The sequence below is a fragment of the Strigops habroptila genome, chromosome 4 (genome assembly GCF_004027225.2).
Source record: "Strigops habroptila isolate Jane chromosome 4, bStrHab1.2.pri, whole genome shotgun sequence".
Lineage (NCBI taxonomy): Eukaryota > Metazoa > Chordata > Aves > Psittaciformes > Psittacidae > Strigops > Strigops habroptila.
This window is the reverse complement of record NC_046358.1, coordinates 75,729,840-75,750,491: the sequence shown is the minus strand read 5'-3', so window position 1 is coordinate 75,750,491 and position 20,652 is coordinate 75,729,840. Positions and strand designations below refer to the sequence as shown.

Here is a 20,652-nt window from a genome sequence, read left to right as displayed (position 1 = left end):
ATACTTGGGTATCTCTTTATTTTGCCTTTAATTTACACAGAAAGTGAAATGGGAAAATTGCTTTCTGTAGCTTATAATGAACTGAATTGCTTTCTCTGAATAGAAAATAAATACTGATACACTTTCTTCAGACATGAGGTTTGCTCATTTGCTGCAGTTCAGAAAAGCATGATATTGTCTTGTCCTCTGATATAAAGGTACTACTGAATTTTCATATTAACTCTTTGTCTCCAGAACCATCTCTAAGGATCAGTTTGAAAAGAAGAAAAATGATACACTAGATCCAGAGCCGTAAGTACCAGGCGATTGTTTTTCTTAAGTTAATCTCACCACTTTTACTTGCCCTTTAGTCAGCACTTCAGAAATCAGGCAGTGAATAAAAAAGCCTTAATTTTTCCCCCCCCATCTCTGCCCAAACAGGCTGCAGAATCTATCTCTGGAGTTCATAGCACAACATGTGAACATGATGTCTAGTATTGATATGCAATGGGAAAACATGAGTCTGTTTTAATGGCAGTTTCTAGTTCTGTTTATCTGGGTAATTCCTAAGGTGTGTTCTGCAGGGCACTGCACAACTGGCTGAAAATGGCCCTCTGTCATACAGAGCCTTTCACACCAAGCCCTGAAGACATGGGGGAGTTCGGCATTTTCCTCTTCTGTTTAGCTAGACTTCACTTGAGTGCTTAACCCACTGAAAGAGACATCTTCCTCCCTTGTGCTTGTTGCCCTCAGGAAGTTTGGTAAAAGCCAAGTTGAACATTTCTTCAGTAGCACTGTGCTACTTTTCCTACTGTCCTTAACTAGCTGAAGCAACATTTTATCTTAATACTCCTTTGTTCCCTAGCAGTTTGATACGCAATACATTTTGATTCCTTTTCTCATCGTTGCAAATACTAAATAGAGCTCCTTCCACAGGCCTTTAAAGGTAGACTGCAGAGATAGACTCCGATGCATTTGGCTTCATCACTAGTATTGCAGTCTTGACTTGGAAAAGCTCTTAACGTTTTTCCCATCCAAAAAAAGAATTTTGGCATGCTATTTTCACAAAAAAAACCCCATCAAAAACAAACTACAGCAGAGTCATGCAGGCAAGGACAAGCTAATACATATTCTCTTGGCACAGTGATTCACGAATGACTAGTTTTTACATCTACAGTAAGTTGAATGACCGTTTAGTCAGCTTGTAGTACTTGTAACAACTGAAATTAAATCTGTGGAGGTACTGTTGAATAGAATTGTGAAGCTAGAAAAACTCAGAACTCTGCTTAGGGAAGGATAGAAAAGATCCAGAAGTTGTGTGTGATAGCCCATTTCACATTTTTAAACTAGTACATTTTACAGTTTTTATTTTTATATATATATAATATGCACGTAAGATTGATAGATGTATATCTGAAACTATTCTAATGAGCAGTTTTTTAAACTGACACATAAGTTGAGCCTGCTGAAGTTGATTCAGTTCTTAGCAAAAGGTTGGAAAGTCCTCCTTTCCTGGTGAATTCTGGAAAATCACTTGCCTAACAACAGAAGTGATTGTCTGCTGTTTTTTCTTCTCAGGTTTGTTGACTGCAAAGAGTGTGGTCGGAAGATGCACCAGATTTGTGTATTGCATTATGATATTATTTGGCCTTCAGGGTAAGATGTTTGTTAGGTTTTTTTACCCTTTATATAATAATCAGTGTAGTTTATACAATCAAGACTTCTGCATTTGCTCTTTCATGTGCAGTCACTGCCTTCTAAGAGTTGAGTACAAAAGGATAAAGTGTTTCTGAATACATTTTTTTGGTGGTTGGGGTCTCATTTCAGTATATTCAGATGAAAATTGCATGAAACCAACTTGTTCGTGTATGCAGGTTTCTGTGGTTTCTTTCTAAACTATTAAACAATGGAAGCTAGTTGGAGGTAAGTTTCTATACTGCAGAACACAAATGCAGGTGTAACTGCTTGGCAGAATTAAACCAGCTCATAAAGGCTTTAAGTCCCTCAAAAAGGGAGAGATGGGTTCAAACACTGGGTTTAAGCTGGCCAATAATGGGTGTATACTAAGGGTTTTGGCAATTTTTTCTTTTTTTCTCAATAGGTTTGTCTGTGATAATTGTCTGAAGAAAACTGGTAGAACACGCAAAGAAAACAAATTCAGTGCTAAAAGTGAGTTTGCTATTTCTATTTTTATCTTCAACTTTCATCTTGTCCCTGCCACCCCTAATAGCTTTTTGATTGAGACCTTCTGTTGGCATCAGGAACAGTAGAGGAATGTTTGCAAATGGGGAGTAGTGTAGCCCAAGGCTTTAGTAGTTGTCAGAATTTTAATCAACGTTTTAAAGACCTGCTCTTTATGTGTTTGTGGTCAGTTTTAATGCTGCTTGAGGTATTTGGTGTCTGTGTTCTTATTTTTCTAAGATTCAAAGAAATTAGGGGAAAACAGAACAGGGGAAACATAAGGCTGTATGCACTTTACTATATTTAGACATGTTTCCATGTAGTGTTGAAACCGTAGTAAATTACTGTCACCTCTGCCCTTCAAATAACATGTAGTAACAAGTTGTGCTGCATTTCAGGTGTACTGTGGTAATGTCAAGTACTAATGTACTTGAAGAGCTTTTGCTTGTAGAGTGGAACTGTCCACTAGAAGAAGTAACCAATTGTACTGTGTGCCTAGATTTTCTTGGAAGTAACCATTGTCATAATATTGTTGAAACACGCGCTAAAGAGTGTGCCAAAAGATGCCAGGTCAAGTTGCCTCAGTCTCCATAGTAATCCTTACACAGGCATTCTTTACGTGCATTTAACATCAGGGAACATAATTTGATAACTTTTACTCATACAGATTTGTGTGGTGGGGAAGGAGTAGGAACTAGCATTGAAAATGCAACGTCAGTGCACAGAGAATAAAAATAACATGAGTGTAGAAACCAAGAGGGTGATTCAGACACTTGAACAACTAGAACTTGCAGGAACACTTGATTCCTCCCTTGTTCTTCTTTGGTCCTTGGAAATTCTGGGCATTACCTTGTCATACCATGACTTCGCAAGCCTGAATCTTCCAAATTGTAATAAAAGCATGGTTTTGCATTAATAGTGTGGAACTTCTTGGTAACTTCGTGTGTGGTTGATTGCATAATAAGAGATCCAAAGGGGGATAATTTGGAGATGATAATGCTGCATGAGGCGTATTAGGTTACAATAATCAAAACGGTCTCTGGAGTAACCTGACGCATGCAAGATAGTATTGTTAAAAAGACTAAAATTAGCCTCATTAAAGATCGTTTAAGATCGTAAGAGAACATTAATAAAATGATGAAATAAAAATGTAGGTTTAGGCAACTGTTTTAAATAGATGTCTCTTCTATTATATGCTGACTGTACAGCATATATTAATGTAAATTATCTTAAATAAGTATGCAATTTCTTGTATGTCTGCAGCTGTTCTGTGGCATTGTTTAAAGTTTGAGTAACCAGCCATTTAGTTCCAGGTGACCATTTTGCTCTTTGGGAATCTGGACAGGGAAATAATGGTGTTTTTTTCCTTTCCACTGATCTCCGTTTCCTTCCCCTGGTTTTCTTTTTCCCTTGAGTCCTGCTGTCAGCTGTAATCCACTGGTGGGCTCAGCTCTTGAGATCAGTTTTCTTGAACAGTGCTCCAGTGGAAACATAAGAATAGGGAAGGAAAGCTTGCTCTTGTTGTCAAAACCTTAGTCTTACTACTGACTTGAAAACAAACATGAGCAATGAAGGTTTGAAACATGAACATGTTTCCTCCCTCTCTCCCTCCCTCCCCCTAACAACCTTTACTTAATGAATTGCCATCAATATTTCTATCCTTTCTCAAGCATGCTGGCACAACTGCTGATAATCAAGATAGCACATCCCTCAGCTGCAAGCTACTGCTCAGCTATTATGGTAACATTCATATTCCTAATGTACATTAAGTCAAATTGGTTATCTTAACCACATCGCAAGTAGGTTGCATAAACCTGAGTGATTGCATGCCAAATGCAACATAGAAACCAGTGTATAGATAGCTTATGCTGTGAAAATTCGTAACTTTTGAAGTATGTTTCTTACCAAGAAAATCTACAAATATTACTTAACCAGTAGCTAATGCAGAGATATTCAAAGACAAAAGACATCCTGACAAGTAAGTCACCCAAAATAGTTTCCCAAGAAAAAGGCACAGTAAGACAGAAGTCCGATTTTCTTCCTATCTGTCCAGTCACTCATGCTGTAACAAATGTCCGGCCATTGCTACTGCAACAAAACTTTGGCACTAGTGAGCCTGAAAGTCTTCTTTGCTATTACTGGTTTGGATGCCTTTTTTTCAAGTTTGAACTGCAGTTTTCGTTGAGACCTGAGCTTTTATTGGAAGTATGTATGTTAGAGGTATCCAAGAACCAAAATCGAGTTGCTTTCTGAAAGGATTTGCACATTCTAATATATCAAAATATGTGACTTTAGTTCCCTTCGTTATAGTGCATGTAATCTTTGTACTGCCTCTTTCTTTGTATCTTCTTATCTGGTCTTTTTGTTTGTTTGTTTTTCAAGTCTCAATGCATTGCAGCATAAGGAAGGAAGCAGATATCCTTTGGTTGCTTAGCATTGAAAAGATGGTAAAATGAACACACAACAACACAGTAGAGTTAACTGAAATGGCTTTCTAAAAATATACCAACCCATTAGCTGTTACTTTTTTATTCTGATTTGTTTTCAGAGAAACCATTTCTTCAGAAAGTATTTGGGATTTTTCTTCAAAATTCTTTGACTTTCCCTTAAAATCGACCCCCTTTATTATATATGGAAAACCAAATGTATTGTTTTGGGCTGGGAAACACTGAGAAAGGCCAGTGTATTGGAACTGGTAAAAGGCATAGTGTAATTCTTACTTTAACACGCCTTTAAGTTTAATTATTGGCTCCTAGGTAAATGATACTTCGAATGTGTTGTGCTGGTCATAGCCACAGAATCCCATTGGACAAGGGGACAGACTAAAAGATGTAAAACAAGATTAACACATTTGGCCATTTCTGTAAACTTATTGTAAAATTAAATCTTAAGTATATAAATCCCTTAGAAAGTGAGGTCTTCCTTTGAGTATATGTGGCATTTTTGCACAGTATTGGAGCCTAAAAAAATTTTTAGGATAGATATACAGCATTCTGTGTGCAAGGTCATAGTCAGGAAGAAGAACCAACAGCCTTGTGTCAGTAGCCAAATAACAACTGAAAAATGAAGCAATGGAGAGATGAAAATTAATGCATTTTAGTAAAATGAACATCTGTACATTTCACCATCACTTTGAAAAAGATAGCAGATTGACTATAAAAATGAAGTAGAAATACTAGTTGGTAAAATAAGTACAGCAGGATAAGAGAAATAGTCATAAATCTTGGAGTCAAAATAGTGTGCTGCTTCTGTTTTCTTAATTTAAACCAAAATCTTCAACTTAATTTCTGTAATTTGTGGATTTATTTGAAATCCATCACATCGTGTAATACTACAAAATCAGCTATCCCTACAAAAACTAATGGTAAATGTAAAAACGGAGAGGGGGGATCTGGACAATATGTGGACTTGAACTTTTAAAGACCTCTATCGCTGTGCAAGAACTATTTAAGCTTTATGTGCAGATTACTGTAACTGTTCAATCTAAAAGCTGTCTTGAAAAGAAAAAGCAATGAAATCTCCATTGAAGTCAAAAGGCTTTTCATTTCTGTTGATTTGCTTTGCTTTGCCTGAAAAGGTGTGGCATTGAGCCAGATCTATAAAGTGATGTAATCTCTGTCAAACAGCCAGATAGTGTTTTTGTTAGGAGAAAACATTTGCAGTGTTCATAAAATAAGCCTGCAAATTTAGAAATGCGATGTAAAGCTGCCTTTGTTAGTTCACTCACGAAGTAATTTTCCCACTATGAGTGGTTTTAGCTTCCACGATAGGGTGTGAACATTTACGGCTTGGGTAAAAGCATGGATGGGTTTGCTTTTTTAATTTTGGCTGCATAAACAAAAGCATCAAATTTTCATACGGAGGTAAAACAAAGGGAAAAAAGCCTACTTCTATACAGAGAAGCAACCTGAAAGATCTTACAAGCATGGTAACACCCTGACTTAACAGTGATTTCTCCAGCATTAACGTTTCCGTTGTCGTGTTCTCCCCCTTCATTTCTAGGGCTACAGACTACGCGTTTAGGAAACCATTTGGAAGACAGAGTAAACAAATTCTTGCGGCGACAGAATCATCCTGAAGCTGGAGAGGTCTTTGTCAGAGTAGTAGCAAGTTCAGATAAGACAGTAGAAGTGAAACCAGGAATGAAATCGAGGTTAGTTCTATTAATTACAATAAATGGGATCTTGACTTTTTTTTTTATTATTCTACTGACGTCTCCCTGCATAAAAATCTTGAAATGCTGCTAATTTGTGCCTTAATCCCTTTGCATGTTTCTGAAATTCAAGCATTTATAAAATACTTAAAGGTGAAAAAAGCAGTATGCAGTAAATGAACTGAGAGGAGGAGACACTTCTATTTCGACTGCTGGGGCGTAGCAGGGACATCCTGGTTTTGGTTATAGTATGACTTTGTCTTACTAAATCTTGAGAGAGAGTCTGACCATGTTTTGTTTAGCATTACAGAATCCATAGTTTAATTTGGAACAGTAGGTGAGATTCTCTTCTTTACTGTTCCTTCATTTTATTGTGTTTTTATAAATATCTTAGCTTTTCAAAGTTACTTTTAATTGCCTCCTCATAAAGGAAAAACATAAAATGTTTATTCTAGAAAGTATTTTGGCTTTAATTCACAAAGACAGTGTTTACATGACATCGCTTCATCGTAATGCATCAGGTTTTCTTCTCTGTACCATGTTTCAAGGCTTGTGGTTTCTGAGGATGCTCTTGTACTCAATGCTTGCCTGTTTGTTCGTATGGTAACTGTATGGAAACTGTCTTGCCATGAGTTTTATAGTAACAGGGCTCCCTGTTTTATACAGCTCTGATCTGACCCTGTTTAACTTCTGCATAAATATTTCTAGTAAGTTAAAAATAAGGTTGAAAATAATTTCCTCTTTCTGGTTGGACACTGGTTTAATAATCGGCTTTTTGTTGTTGGTTTTTGTTTGGTTTTTTTTTAACTCCTGTTCCTTCCTAACACCCTTCTTCAGATTCGTGGATTCTGGTGAGATGTCGGAATCTTTCCCTTACCGTACCAAAGCTCTGTTTGCATTTGAGGAGATAGATGGAGTCGACGTGTGCTTCTTTGGCATGCACGTACAGGAGTATGGCTCAGATTGCCCCCCTCCAAATACAAGGTACTCTTTTATTTCTATACTGGTGGTTCTTGCACAGAGGCCATCTTGCTACATTTACTGGAAAAATGTAAATTGTCCACAGTTGTCCACAAAACACACAGATGTGTTTCAATTCTGTGGCACAAATAAGTCCTCCTGTATGACTGCAGATGACTTGGAAGGGGAAAACAAATATCACAACAAAAATGTTAAATTATTTGTATTGTTTTGTATTTAATTTTGCATCTCTGTGTATTCTTGCTGTCTAAAAAAATGCTACCCATCTTTTGCTTTTGAGAACTGTTCATACCATGTTAAGATGCCTAAATATGCGTTAAAATAATATCATTAATTTGTTTTTCTTCAGTCTGGCTGGATACATATCTAATATAAAAGTCAGTTCTCAGCAGACAAAACAGATGTTCAGCCATACATGATTTTCTGTCATTCTTCTGTCATTCCTACAGGCGTGTGTACATATCGTATCTAGATAGTATTCATTTCTTCCGCCCCCGTTGTCTCCGAACTGCAGTTTATCATGAAATCCTCATTGGATATTTGGAGTACGTGAAGAAACTTGGGTAAGTGAGGTCTTCGTGAAGAAAGAAATCCTTTTTGTTAGTATTGGTTTTTTAATTCAGGACACTAAGTAGCTTTTGACTTGGGATAGTCTATCTTTCCTTCTGCCCTCTCTGAGATGTGTGGAACAAATGCCTCTGTGGAGAGGCAGATTTCTCTGTGGAGAAATTTGGATTTTATCATTAACGTGGTGTTAGGATTCTTAAACTGACAGCATATGATTTTTTTTGTCAGAGGTTCACTGGATGTTTAAGCTTCATTATTATATCCCAGGCCTTTTCTCATCTCTTGTATAAATAGAGGTTATTGCCTCAGCATTTGTTACAAAAGAAAAAAAAAAAGGAGGAGGTCCAAATTTATATCTCAGTTTGTCTGAATTAATTTTAAAATGTTAGAATGGTTAAAACTTCTTCCTTGTGTGTGAAATGCAGGTATGTGACAGGACATATCTGGGCCTGTCCCCCAAGTGAAGGAGATGACTATATTTTTCATTGCCATCCACCTGATCAGAAAATACCCAAACCCAAACGATTGCAAGAATGGTATAAGAAGATGTTGGACAAGGCATTTGCTGAGAGAATCATTCATGACTACAAGGTTTGCTACTGTACTTCCTGAATTAATTTTTATGGGCTTTTGTTTGAAGCTAGCTAATAGTCTTTCATAATGCATGAAACTGTGGTAGCGTTGTACAAGGGGTTTTATTCTCACCTGGTGCCTTCATTTTCTTAGATTTTCTGGAGGTTCTGCCTTTCAGACTGAATTCTTTAGGTTTGGTTTCAGCATTAAGAGAACTGTGCCAGAGCCTTCCTTTGCGTATTGTCTTCTACTGCAGTCTTCTAGGCAAGGAAGTATTTGGCTTGTTCAGGTTTATACAAGTTGTTTGCTTCTGCTGATTATTGAGGGTCAGGTGGAATACTGGACCCACTAAGTGTAAAATCAAAAAAACTGCTTATATAACAGCTTCTTCACTTGAAGAAGGATTATTTTCATAACTGGAGAATATTGCATGTGTAACCAAGGAAATACGTTAAAGATGGCAAAAGTAGCATTTCCCACTCTTTACATGATAAAATTCACAAGAATTTCTTAATGGTAGTGACATTGCTGGAAAAATTGATGTTTTGATTGCCAGTGACAGTTTCTAAATGTGTGGAGTAGAACAATGTATAGTAAGCCTTGTCATCTGATCTGGCATAGCAAAGAACTAGAAAATCTGTTTGTCTCTGGTAAGGTCGTCTTGAAGTTAATCCAGAGAAGAAACTTGGCTTGTGTTGTATGTGCTTGTTAAACACAATGCACCTCAAAAAAACCACCTCCAGAACAACTGTATAACGTACCTGTTCCTTTTCAGAATACCTTCTCCTCTTGATGGTCCCCAGTCTTTTTGTCCAGGTGGCCCCCAGAGCTTCAGCCAGCCATTAGGGAAGGACACAGGCTGCACACAGTCCCCCTACAACAACCAGACTTCAATATTTCTCTGTGTAATAGATGTACAGTGCATTTAGCAATTCTTCTGGAGTTACCAGGCTCATTGTGCCTACGATGCACAGCCCAGACACATGCATTGAAGTGCTTATGCACTTTTGAATTTGTAAGGGAAAGGGCTGGATGAGAGACACTTGCTGTCACTAAAACAGTTCCTGCTCTTGTCCAGTGTAGGAAAAGCCAAGCACTGTAGGCTTCATGTTGAATTGGCATAGCTACCAGGGAGGGGGTGGTTAGGTTTTCCAGGGGTATTGTAGTCTCTCCCATCGTGTCAGGAACATGTACCAATCACATGATGGAGGTCCAGGAGAGCCTCAGCAGCTATCTTTCTAAGATGAATCAGGGAGTGGGCTGTTAATCAATACTGCCAGGCAAGGTTTTGAGCAGCACCCAGGAAAGGAAGCCTGCCAGGGTTGGGCCGTGGGCTTTGAGACACAGCTGTTCAATGGAGCACTGGATCAGGTCTCTGGTTCTCCTCTCTCTTCTAAGCAGTCTTTATTTATTCTTGGCATTGTGTGATATGCTTAACAGGACATCTTCAAACAAGCAACTGAGGACAGGCTGACAAGTGCCAAGGAGCTGCCTTACTTTGAAGGTGATTTCTGGCCCAATGTGCTGGAAGAAAGCATTAAGGAGTTGGAGCAGGAAGAGGAAGAAAGGAAAAAGGAAGAAAGTACTGCGGCTAGTGAAACAACAGAGGTGAGTTAACTTTATATGCTATATTTGCTTCTGGCTCACAAAGCTGACAACTCTTTAATAAATTAGAGAATTCACATCCAGTAAGCGAGAAAAGAGGGTCATTCACATCAGATGTTAAATCAGGGTTCCCTTTAATTGCATTTCTGGTTTTCCTCTTAGGTAATAGTATACTGATGACTTGTTACTTTTGTACTTTTAACAGAAGCAGAAGTTATGTCAGTTCAGCATCTCTGTTCTCAGATCTTTTAAGCTGCTTTTGGATTGCATCATCACTGTACATTTTCTTGCAGTTATTTGGTTGAGCTTCTGGTTCACACCTTTGTATGTCACCTGCAGTATTTGCATTTTAAAAGATGCTTTATTTTTCAAAGCTGAAATATTTTGCTGTTATTTAAGCAAAGGCAATTGTAGTCATTTGTGACGGTAGGAGGCTGAAATTTCAAAGTATTTGTTGCAAGCTTTGCATCGATGTGAAACATTGATCCTGGTGGTGGTTTTCCTTCACCAGCATTCTCTCTTTGTGCATAACAAAAACAAAACAAAAACCTCAACAACTTAGTTTTTCAGGGTCCTGGCCAGAATTTCATTACTCATTTTTATTCCTATCTTGATTGTATCTGTAAGTAAATGGTCTTGGCACTTCTATACTGTTTCCTTTACTTGTGATTTGCAGCAAGGTGTTTTGAAAATAAATACAGTAGGAAAATCTGAAGTCTAGCAGCTTGAGGTGGAACCAAAAGCTTTAACTGGGAAAAAAATACATTCAGCTTAGATGCTGTGGCAATTTGCATACAGTGTGTATTACATGGGATTGATGTAGAGTGATAGACCTTAATCCATCAATTTCATTGGGTCAGAAAGTTCCTTCTGTTAAACCTTAGCAGCTCCTTCAAAGCTAATAGAGCTTGTTGCTATGTTCTTTATAGAACCATAAAGTTAATAGTTTTCACCTTGTTCTTCTAAATGTAACTTCTAATATTGAAATATTTCAACAAACACAGCAGTATAAAAGTAACTGAAAGAGAAGGCTTGGAATTCGAGTTGCAGTCCACTTTTGCTAACAGTATCACTTTCAGTAAATCATAGCACGCCCTTCCAGAGAAAACAACAGTGTAAACCTCTATGTCTAAGAGGGAAAAAAATAGTGGTTTGAAAAGCCCAGCACAGCTAACTGTGAAACTGGTACAGGTTGTCTGCCCAAAGTGAGAAGGTGTAGCCTTGGCTGTGAACATCCTTATGTTCCCACTTAACGCCATTGGTGTTGGAATAGCTTTGTACAATTGATCAAATAAAAACTCACTAAAGGTGCAGTAGAAAAAAAAACTTACACCATTACCTAAGTTTTGGTCTATTCTCCCTTTCAGTGTTTAAACTTTCAAATCTATTGGTGCTGTAGAATGCTTAGGCAAAGCAGGACATGGCCTAATTCCAGCTGCGTGGTAGAGAAGCAGAGGTGGGAATGTACAATAACTCTTTTCTGAATACCTTCAAATCACTTAGAGCTCTGTCTGGTTTCCCATAAAATAGTATAATTTTACTTTCCAAACAGGTTTGGTCAAAAAGTTCATAAAATTAGTTATAGAAAAACCACGATTGGACAAGCAATTCCTGTCTAAGCCTAATTAATGGAATGGAAGGATGGCAACAGTGTATATATATAATTGCTTCAGTTGGAATATTTTCATGTTCTCTGAATAAATGTGCTTGCGGATAAAGCCTGTGTTTGCTTGTACATAATGTTCATGAAACCTTCTTGCATGTATATATATATCTCTCAGAATATTTCAGTAGCCTGTTTTAATATTCTAGCAGTTAGAGAGGGGGTTTGTATTGAGTGGTGAGCTCCCTGTCGAGACCTTGGGTTTTTATTTTTCAAGGACATGAGAAGTCTAAAAGTTATTTCTGTTTCCACAGGTCATCTAAATAGCATCATCTGCTATTTTTTACTCTTTACTTACATCTAGTATTCAGTATATGGTCACTGTGGTCTGCGTTGTTGTAACTTAGACACAAGCGAAGGTTTTGGGGATTTTGGGCATCTTTTCTGGAGTCTTCAGAATAATATGTTTTGTTAGTTTCAAATCCTGCATGTTTTGATCTGTGTACTAAATTTGTTCAATACAAATAAACATACATTAAATGAGAGCTCAAGCAAGTATGTGAAACCCCAGATGCACAACGAAGCAAAATACTGCACTTGTGGAATTCAAGTTCATTTTATTTGTAATTCAATTTATCATCAAATATCTATGAGATCTTGTAAAGCAAGCAGTCGAAGTTGAAGTACAGTGTTTGAGAAGGAAAAAAAAAGTAAAATAGGAATTATTTAATATATATGCATACTTTAAAAATCTAATTTTATTTTTTTTTTTAACAGTGTTTGAATTTGCCTGCCAGTTTGGCTTTTGATTTTTCCTGGAAGATAGGATATATTTAACACAGTATTGCTGATTTGCAGGCATTGCAACAAAAGTCTATTACTGACATCAAAAGTGTTCCACTTGCAGCTACAGTGAATGGGACAGAACTCTTATAAAGTGTAACATCTTTCCTATGCATTTATTGCAGGGAAGCCAGGGTGACAGCAAAAATGCCAAGAAGAAGAACAACAAAAAAACCAACAAGAATAAGAGTAGCATCAGCAGAGCTAACAAGAAGAAACCCAGCATGCCAAATGTGTCCAATGATCTGTCTCAGAAGCTGTATGCCACTATGGAGAAGCATAAAGAGGTACTGTCAAAATACACTGCATAAAGGGATTATTTTATTCCTGTAAATCCAGGCATGATGATACTCAGAACTGAAAAAGCAGGAGGGGTAAAGCTTGTGATTGCACGAGAATTTTGTGTTGTGTAAGAATATATTGAAAGAGATTAGCCTAAACTAAGTTAATTAGGTAACATTTGTAGCATAGCATTGATGCAGCAGAACATGAGCTTTTTCCTGCAAGATGATCTAACCTCATTGATTTTTCTTTTCCCCCATTTATCTGCAGGTCTTTTTTGTGATTCATTTACATGCTGGGCCTGTAATTAACACTCTGCCTCCCATTGTGGACCCTGATCCATTACTTAGCTGTGATTTGATGGATGGGCGAGATGCCTTCCTCACCTTAGCCAGAGATAAGCACTGGGAGTTCTCCTCACTGCGCCGATCCAAGTGGTCCACGCTCTGCATGCTGGTAGAACTGCATACTCAAGGGCAGGATCGCTTTGTCTATACATGCAATGAGTGCAAACATCATGTGGAAACAAGGTGGCATTGCACTGTCTGTGAGGTAGGTGGATATCACCAGAGATTTCTGCTCTCTCTTGCCCTACAGCTGAGCTTGAGGGTTTGTAGTGGTTTGGGTCTTTTTTTTTTGATACTGCCCAAAGTTGCTCCAAATTAAGCCTATCTTGATAAAAGGGCTGCTAACCCTTAAAGGTGGCTGCCGCAGTGGGGTACCTCTTCTTCTAGATTAACTGCATTTAGTTTCTCAACATGAAAAACACCAGTACTCCAGAATGGCTACTGCTACGTCATTTATTCCACTATAGTTCCTTTGCATAGACAAGTTTTTAAGTTAAAGATCTTCAGGGACTGAGTGGTAGGGTATGACAGCATTCAGACTAGTCTGAATCTGCAGGGCACTAGTTCATCCACATTAAATGGATGTCCACAAGAGAAGTTAGCTACTTTTCTGCAGCATAGCTTTTGTTCTGCTTTATATGCGGTACCTCATGTTGTAAGGAGCACAGTCAGTGTGTGTCTGGGCTGCTGCAAAGCTGGGTGAGGAGCTGACAGAACTCTTCATTGTTGTCTCTTCAGCCCAGCATTAGTGGTTACCTGCCCTTCAGATCAGACCAAATAATTGCTTCCTAACCGGGCTCAATACTTTTAATGACTGCTACTTTTACAGCATAGATCACTTCCACTGAACTATGTTAGAGAGCAATTATGTGTGGAGTTACTGGTGGACTTGACAGGAGGAGGTGGCCTCTGGAGGACTTGTGATGACTTCTGGCTGTAGTTGAACACAAAAAAATAAAAGGAAATTGAATAAGTGCAGCGTAGTTTTTACAGTGCAAGTTACTGCCAGGTTTGTGGTAGAAGTCTTAATTAATCCCTCTGAGGAAAGCAGTGAACAGGGCTTCTTGAGGCAAGACTGAAGGAAATGGATCGTACACGCTGGGGGAATTAAGTGGTGGAAGGAGGTATGGCCATTAGGTTTCTGCTGGGTACCTCTGTATAAGGAAGTGCCCTTCCTCCAGCCAAAAAAAGGATAGGGCAACTAAAATGGGCGGGGGGTGAGCAGGTTTTCAGGTTTATGTCTGTCATAGCATGAAACTTGCACTTGATTTGAGGGTCATTTTAGAGATCTAAAAAAATACATATTTCAGGGTGGTAATTATTAGTCAGTAATTGCACTAAGAACAGCTAAATGGAGAGCCAAACCCAATCTTTTAGGCAGTGACAGTAAGTTTCTCTTATTAGTTGGAGGGTTTGGCTCTCCTTCCATAGGTTACCCAGGTAGACATCACAGAAAAGTAACTAGTTCCTCTCATCAAAAGGGAAAAACAACAACAAAAACAACCCCAATTCCTGCCAGACTTCTTCATGTAATAAAATGAAGACACAATTACAGCCCCTCAGTGTGTTGTTACCAATAATAAAATAAAGACTTGTGGGGGCTCACTTTGCTGAGGTGGCTTCTGCCCTCAGCCACCCCACACTCCCTGCCCCAAAGGTCCACTCCCACTGTCTCTCCAGGCTACACAGTTGCTTCTCTCCCTCAGTGTATGAGGTGTAAATTGAAACAGGCGGCTGTTGGCAGTGCATGGCTGTTGTCCTGCTTTTGTTCTGTGCATCTGTACCCACTGAAACCCAGAGCGTGCTTCCACACCAGGCTCATGTTGCTCACCTAGCACCCCTCCTACTTTCCTCATCTTCTCCTGGTATGGTTAGTGCTCTGTAGACAACCAAACTCTGTGTTTTCTTTGCTTGCAGGACTATGACCTCTGCATTAACTGCTACAACACTAAGAGTCATGACCACAAGATGGTTAAGTGGGGCCTGGGTCTGGATGATGAGAGCAACAGCCAAGGAGAGCAGCAGTCAAAGAGCCCCCAGGAGTCGCGACGACTGAGCATCCAGCGCTGCATTCAGTCCCTTGTCCATGCCTGTCAGTGTCGCAATGCAAACTGCTCATTGCCATCCTGCCAGAAGATGAAACGGGTTGTCCAGCACACCAAGGGCTGCAAGCGCAAGACCAACGGTGGCTGTCCGGTGTGCAAACAGCTCATAGCTCTTTGCTGCTACCATGCCAAACACTGCCAAGAGAACAAATGCCCTGTGCCATTCTGTCTCAATATCAAACACAAGCTTCGGCAGCAGCAGATCCAGCATCGCCTGCAGCAGGCTCAACTCATGCGCAGAAGGATGGCTACCATGAACACCCGAAACGTGCCTCAGCAAAGTTTGCCTTCTCCTACCTCAGCAACGCCTGGTACCCCTACACAGCAGCCAAGTACACCGCAAACACCGCAGCCTCCTCCCCAGCCCCAGCCTTCCCCTGTAAGTATGTCACCGGCTGGCTTTCCCAGTGTGTCGAGAACTCAGCCCCCTACTACTGTTTCAACAGGAAAACCTGCAAACGCAGTATCTGCACCTCCACCTCCGGCTCAGCCTCCACCAGCCGCAGTGGAAGCGGCTCGGCAGATCGAGAGAGAAGCTGCCCAACAGCAGCAGCAGCTCTACAGGGTCAACAACATTAACAATGGTTTGCCTCCTGGTCGCCCAGGGCTAGTAAACCCGACAGTGGGTTCAGTGAACCAGATGCAGCAAGTCAGCATGAATGTACCCCGGCCCAACCCTGTAAGTGGTCCAGTGATGTCCAACATGCAGCCTGGACAGTGGCAGTCACCTCCAATGCCACAGCAGCAACCAATGCAGCCAGGAATGGCAAGGCCCGTTATGCCAATGGCAACACCACAGGCAGTGGCTGGGCCACGGATGCCGGGTGTGCAGCAGCCGCCCCGGAGCATCCCCCCGAATGCACTTCAGGACTTACTGAGGACCTTGAAATCACCAAGTTCTCCACAGCAGCAGCAGCAGGTTCTTAATATCCTTAAGTCCAACCCTCAGCTTATGGCAGCTTTTATAAAGCAAAGAACAGCCAAATACGTGGCAAACCAGCCTGGGATGCAGCCGCAAGCAGGCATACAGCCCCAGCCTGGGATGCAGCAGCCGCAGACCGGCATGCAGCAGCCAGGCATGCACGCGCAAGCAGGATTGCAGAACATGAACGCGATGCAAGCGGGAGTGCAGAGACCGAGTGTTCCTCCCCAGCAGCAAGGGATAGGAGCTATGAATCCCCAGGGGCAAGCGATCAACATTATGAACCCTGGCCACAACCCAAGCATGGCAAACATGAGTCCGCAGTACAGAGAGATACTGAGGCGGCAGTTATTGCAGCAGCAGCAACAGCAGCAGCAGCAGCAAGGAGGGGCTGGCATGGCAGGAGGGATGGCAGGCCATAACCAGTTCCAGCAGCCTCAAGGACCGGGAGGTTACCCTCAAGCCATGCAGCAGCAGCGGATGCAGCAGCATATATCGATACAGGGGGGTTCCATGGGACAGATGGCTCAGATGGGACAGCTGAACCAGATGGGCCAGCCCGGCATGGGGGCGGACGGCACACCCAACATCCAGCAAGCACTGCAGCAGCGGATCCTGCAACAGCAGCAGATGAAGCAGCAGATAGGGTCCCCCGGGCAGCCTAACCCCATGAGCCCGCAGCAGCACATGCTCTCAGGACAACCGCAGGCGTCTCATCTCCCTGGCCAGCAGATCGCCACCTCCCTCAGCAACCAGGTGCGGTCCCCAGCACCCGTTCAGTCTCCCCGTCCCCAGTCCCAGCCACCACATTCCAGCCCGTCACCCAGGATACAGCCCCAACCGTCACCTCACCACGTCTCTCCCCAGACTGGTTCCCCCCACCCAGGACTCGCAGTTACTATGGCTAGCTCCATGGATCAGGGACACTTGGGCAACCCAGAACAGAGTGCAATGCTTCCACAACTAAACACCCCGAACAGGAGTGCGTTGTCTAACGAATTGTCTCTGGTCGGTGACACCACTGGGGACACACTAGAAAAATTTGTGGAGGGTTTGTAGCATTATGGGAGCATCACTTTTTTTTGTTTCGTTTTTTGTTTTTCCTTTCGTGTTCTTGGACATTTTGTACTGAAAATTCAGACATCTGGGTTGTTTTGAATCCTGGATGGAACTGCTGCTTCCTACACATGGAAGAAGGAATTGCTGTTTAAAAAAAAAAAAAAAAAGAGAAAAAAACAATACAAAGAATATATTTTTTTGTTAAAGCCAGGCGGTTAAAATATCTGGTCTCTTTTGTGGGTTTTTTTGGTTTTTATTTTTTTGTTGCTGTTGACTCATACCTTTTTTTTAATGGGGAAAACAAGTTCATTATATTCATATTTTTTATTTGTATTTTCAAGACTTTAAACATTTGCGTTTAAAAGAAGAAAAAAAAAATAATATTCAGAAACTGTTTCCTGAAATAATGCAACATTATAATGTATCCCGGTAACTTTGACACGTTGTGGGAAGATTTTTGTTTTTCTATAGCGAACTCTGCAGGCATTTGAAGTATTACCCCTGGGAAGATAGGAATGGACTCTTGCACACAAAACCACACATTGGCCAATGCCAAAATCCTTGTCTTGCAGATGTAGAAATTGTTGCTTTGTTTCTCTGATAAAACTGGTTTTAGATGAAAATAGGGATGATCACTCTTAGACCGTGCTGATTTGAATAGAGAAGAAGCATTCTTTTCTTTCTTTCTTCTGTGTGAAACTTGAAATGAGGAAAAGCAATTCTAGTGTAAATCATGCAAGCGCTATAATTACTATAAACAAGAAAATCCAAGAAGATTCAATCACTGTATAGAATGGTAAAAAAAAAAAAAAAAAGAAAAAAAAAAAAAACCACGACAAAAAAACTCATTTCTTACTTATAATATCATATTGTTAAATAAACTGTGTGCAACAGACAAAAAGGGTGGTCCTTCTTGAGTTCATGTACATGGTATTAACACTTAGTGTTTGGGTTTTTTGTTATGAAAATGCTGTTTTCAACATTGTATTTGGACTATGCATGTCTTTTTTCCATTGTATATAAAGTATTGCTTAAAATTGATATAAATTACTGAAGTTTTTAACATGTATTCTGTTCTTTAAAATCCATGTAAGAATGTTTAAGGTTTTTATTTATTTATATATTTTTTGGATCATGTTCTTTGTAAGACATAGCTATGAATATTCACTCATTACACAGAGCAGCCAGAGGCAGCGGTAGGAGTGGCACGATCCATGGAGTATTGTAGGTAGCATGTCTGTTTTACAACACCCTTTAGTGATTGTTTCCTTTTCGGGGAGGGAGAGGAGCGGGAAATGGTTCCCATCCATTGACTATTTGCAGGTGTTCATCCATAAGGGTTAACTGGAATAAATTATTAATAGCCGTTGCTTTTTAAAAACTGCATTAATTTAGAGAAGGATCACCAATGAAAGGAAAATAGAGAGTATTGAGTTAATTCTAGGCTAATTTATTTAGTCTACAGTAAAATATGAACCTATTGACTTTAACACTATTTTTCTGCTGTTAACTCTGAGTCTAGATTTGAGGGTTTTCTGTGGAATAAAAAATAACAAATCATGTACATGTTCCCTTTAATATCCTGTCACCATGCCCTCATGTCCCTGGGATACTTACCCCTCCTCCCCGCCAGTGAATTGCTTTCTGGGAGTTAAAAGCTCCCGGGAAACTTTCCCAGTTGTAGGTGTGAGCTAAAACCATGACTGGTCTCAACCACCACCCCTCAGCCTGTGAGGTTACATGCGCCTGGCACAGGATCTGCAGCAGACCCGGGAAGGTATCCTGCTGCAGTGGGAGCACCGGGCACTCCTGGCTTCCTCCAGCCTTAACGTTTTTGTTGGCAGTGTTGGGGCAGGATGGGAGGAGAAGAGCAGAACGATTTCTCTCAACTCTCATCCCCATCCTGTGCAAAGAGCAGCGTGCTGTGGTGCTGCTTCATTCTTTTTAACTGTAGAGGGTCTCCGCTTAAACTTCTCTGGCAAACTTTTCACTGTTGTATCTTTTTCACCACCATTGGATTCATCTGCCCACGCCATTGTCTTCAGCAATTCAAGATGTCAAAATTTGGGGCTGGGGTGAGGTCAGTGAACATTAACCCAAAGCTTGTCCAAAAGAAAGTGCTGTAAAAAGAACAAAAAAAAAGATGGAAAGCCCTGATGCTGTGTCTCATGCTGTGTACTTAAAAAAGAGGAAAAATACTATATTTGTGATCAAAAAGAGGAAACTTGAAATGTGCTGGTGTTTCTAATAAAAGCTGGTAAAACTGCTTGGGTTGGAGGATGGTTCCACTTGGCTGGTGCCCGCTAGGATCAGCGATGCCTGACGGCCAAGGTTAAGATAACGGCACTCAGTCTCACTAATACTTCTAAGTAGTATCCATTCTAAAAGCATCAGCACCATGTCTGGATTTGGATAAACCGAGCCCTGGCTGGAGCACAAAGAGGCGGTGTGGCTCTCAAGGGTTCCTGTTTCTGATGGAAAGCAAATGCCAGAATACTTTTAAGTACCGCCTGAAGTATGTTGAGAGCACAGAGCAAGGGATGGATTTAGATCTGATAATCCCAGCTTGCTGGAGCACTTGCTTTGGGTAAGAGCAGGTTTTTATAGCAGGGAGAGAAGGGAAATGCAGAGTCAAACAGGAGGAGGGGCTGGGCTTTGTGTGCAGCCACAACAGAGTCGGGGGCTTCACTCCAGTCTCCTTTGAGCGTTGATAGGAGATTAAGCATATCCAAAGACTGGATGGACATCTGATCCGTGTTTTGATGGGGGAGGTACTGGCAATAAGAAGCAGAATCCTAGAAGCACACCACCACAGTGGAGAGTGGTGCAGGATCTTTGTCACCAGAGGGGGTGGCCAAGACCTTCCCTCTTACTGAATTCTGCAGGGGAACAAGGTTAAATCTGAATGCTGAGCTGCAACAGTGTGGTCCTCTTTTCCTCGGATGTCCACCGCACTTCTCACTGCTGCTGGCTATCCTGACGTCAACCAGCACTGCCACCACAGCAGGCTGGGAGCGTGTTTCTTCTTGCCGCAGACACATCGCTAAGGCTCACCCCCTTGGTTGCTTGTTGCTGTCTCATCAGGCCAGAGACCTACCTGCAGCACTGGTGTAAGTGCTCCCTGCTCTGGTCTTCCATCTGGATGCATTAGGGTGAAGGGGTGAGCTCTGGCTGCCGTTGTAGGAGGAAGAGGAGCCCTCCTGTCGGGGTGCAGCAGGAGCCGAACACCACATCAGTCACTGTGGCACGAACCAGCAGCAGTCTCTCTGCAGCCATAGCACGTAATGTTCCTTCAAGTCCACGGCAGTGTATGGCAGTAAGTGAAGTTAATGGCCTACAAGCTGACCTGGGTGTGCACCAGGTGCTGCTTCCAAAGCAAATTACAGCCCGTGGTTTTCTCAGGGCAGTGAAGATCAGGCAGCCACCATGGAGTTGGGAGCTGGGGGAGCACC

General features: G+C 41.0%; 1 protein-coding gene across 10 annotated transcripts in view; it reads left to right on the top strand.

Annotated features, from left to right (window-relative positions):
- The window catches only part of CREBBP (CREB binding protein), a 96,070-nt gene extending 77,310 nt beyond the window's left edge, over nt 1-18,760 (top strand). For all 10 annotated transcript variants that reach the window (XM_030484831.1, XM_030484828.1, XM_030484829.1 and 7 more), the window contains 11 exons: nt 235-291; nt 1,558-1,635; nt 2,081-2,148; nt 6,163-6,313; nt 7,151-7,297; nt 7,744-7,857; nt 8,287-8,452; nt 9,875-10,042; nt 12,611-12,772; nt 13,038-13,319; nt 15,032-18,760. In XM_030484831.1, coding sequence (XP_030340691.1) covers nt 235-291; nt 1,558-1,635; nt 2,081-2,148; nt 6,163-6,313; nt 7,151-7,297; nt 7,744-7,857; nt 8,287-8,452; nt 9,875-10,042; nt 12,611-12,772; nt 13,038-13,319; nt 15,032-17,200 — 3,562 coding nt within the window. In that variant the 3' untranslated portion in view covers nt 17,201-18,760. The remainder of the gene's footprint in view (nt 1-234; nt 292-1,557; nt 1,636-2,080; nt 2,149-6,162; nt 6,314-7,150; nt 7,298-7,743; nt 7,858-8,286; nt 8,453-9,874; nt 10,043-12,610; nt 12,773-13,037; nt 13,320-15,031) is intronic.
- Nucleotides 18,761-20,652: the final 1,892 nt, after the last annotated feature.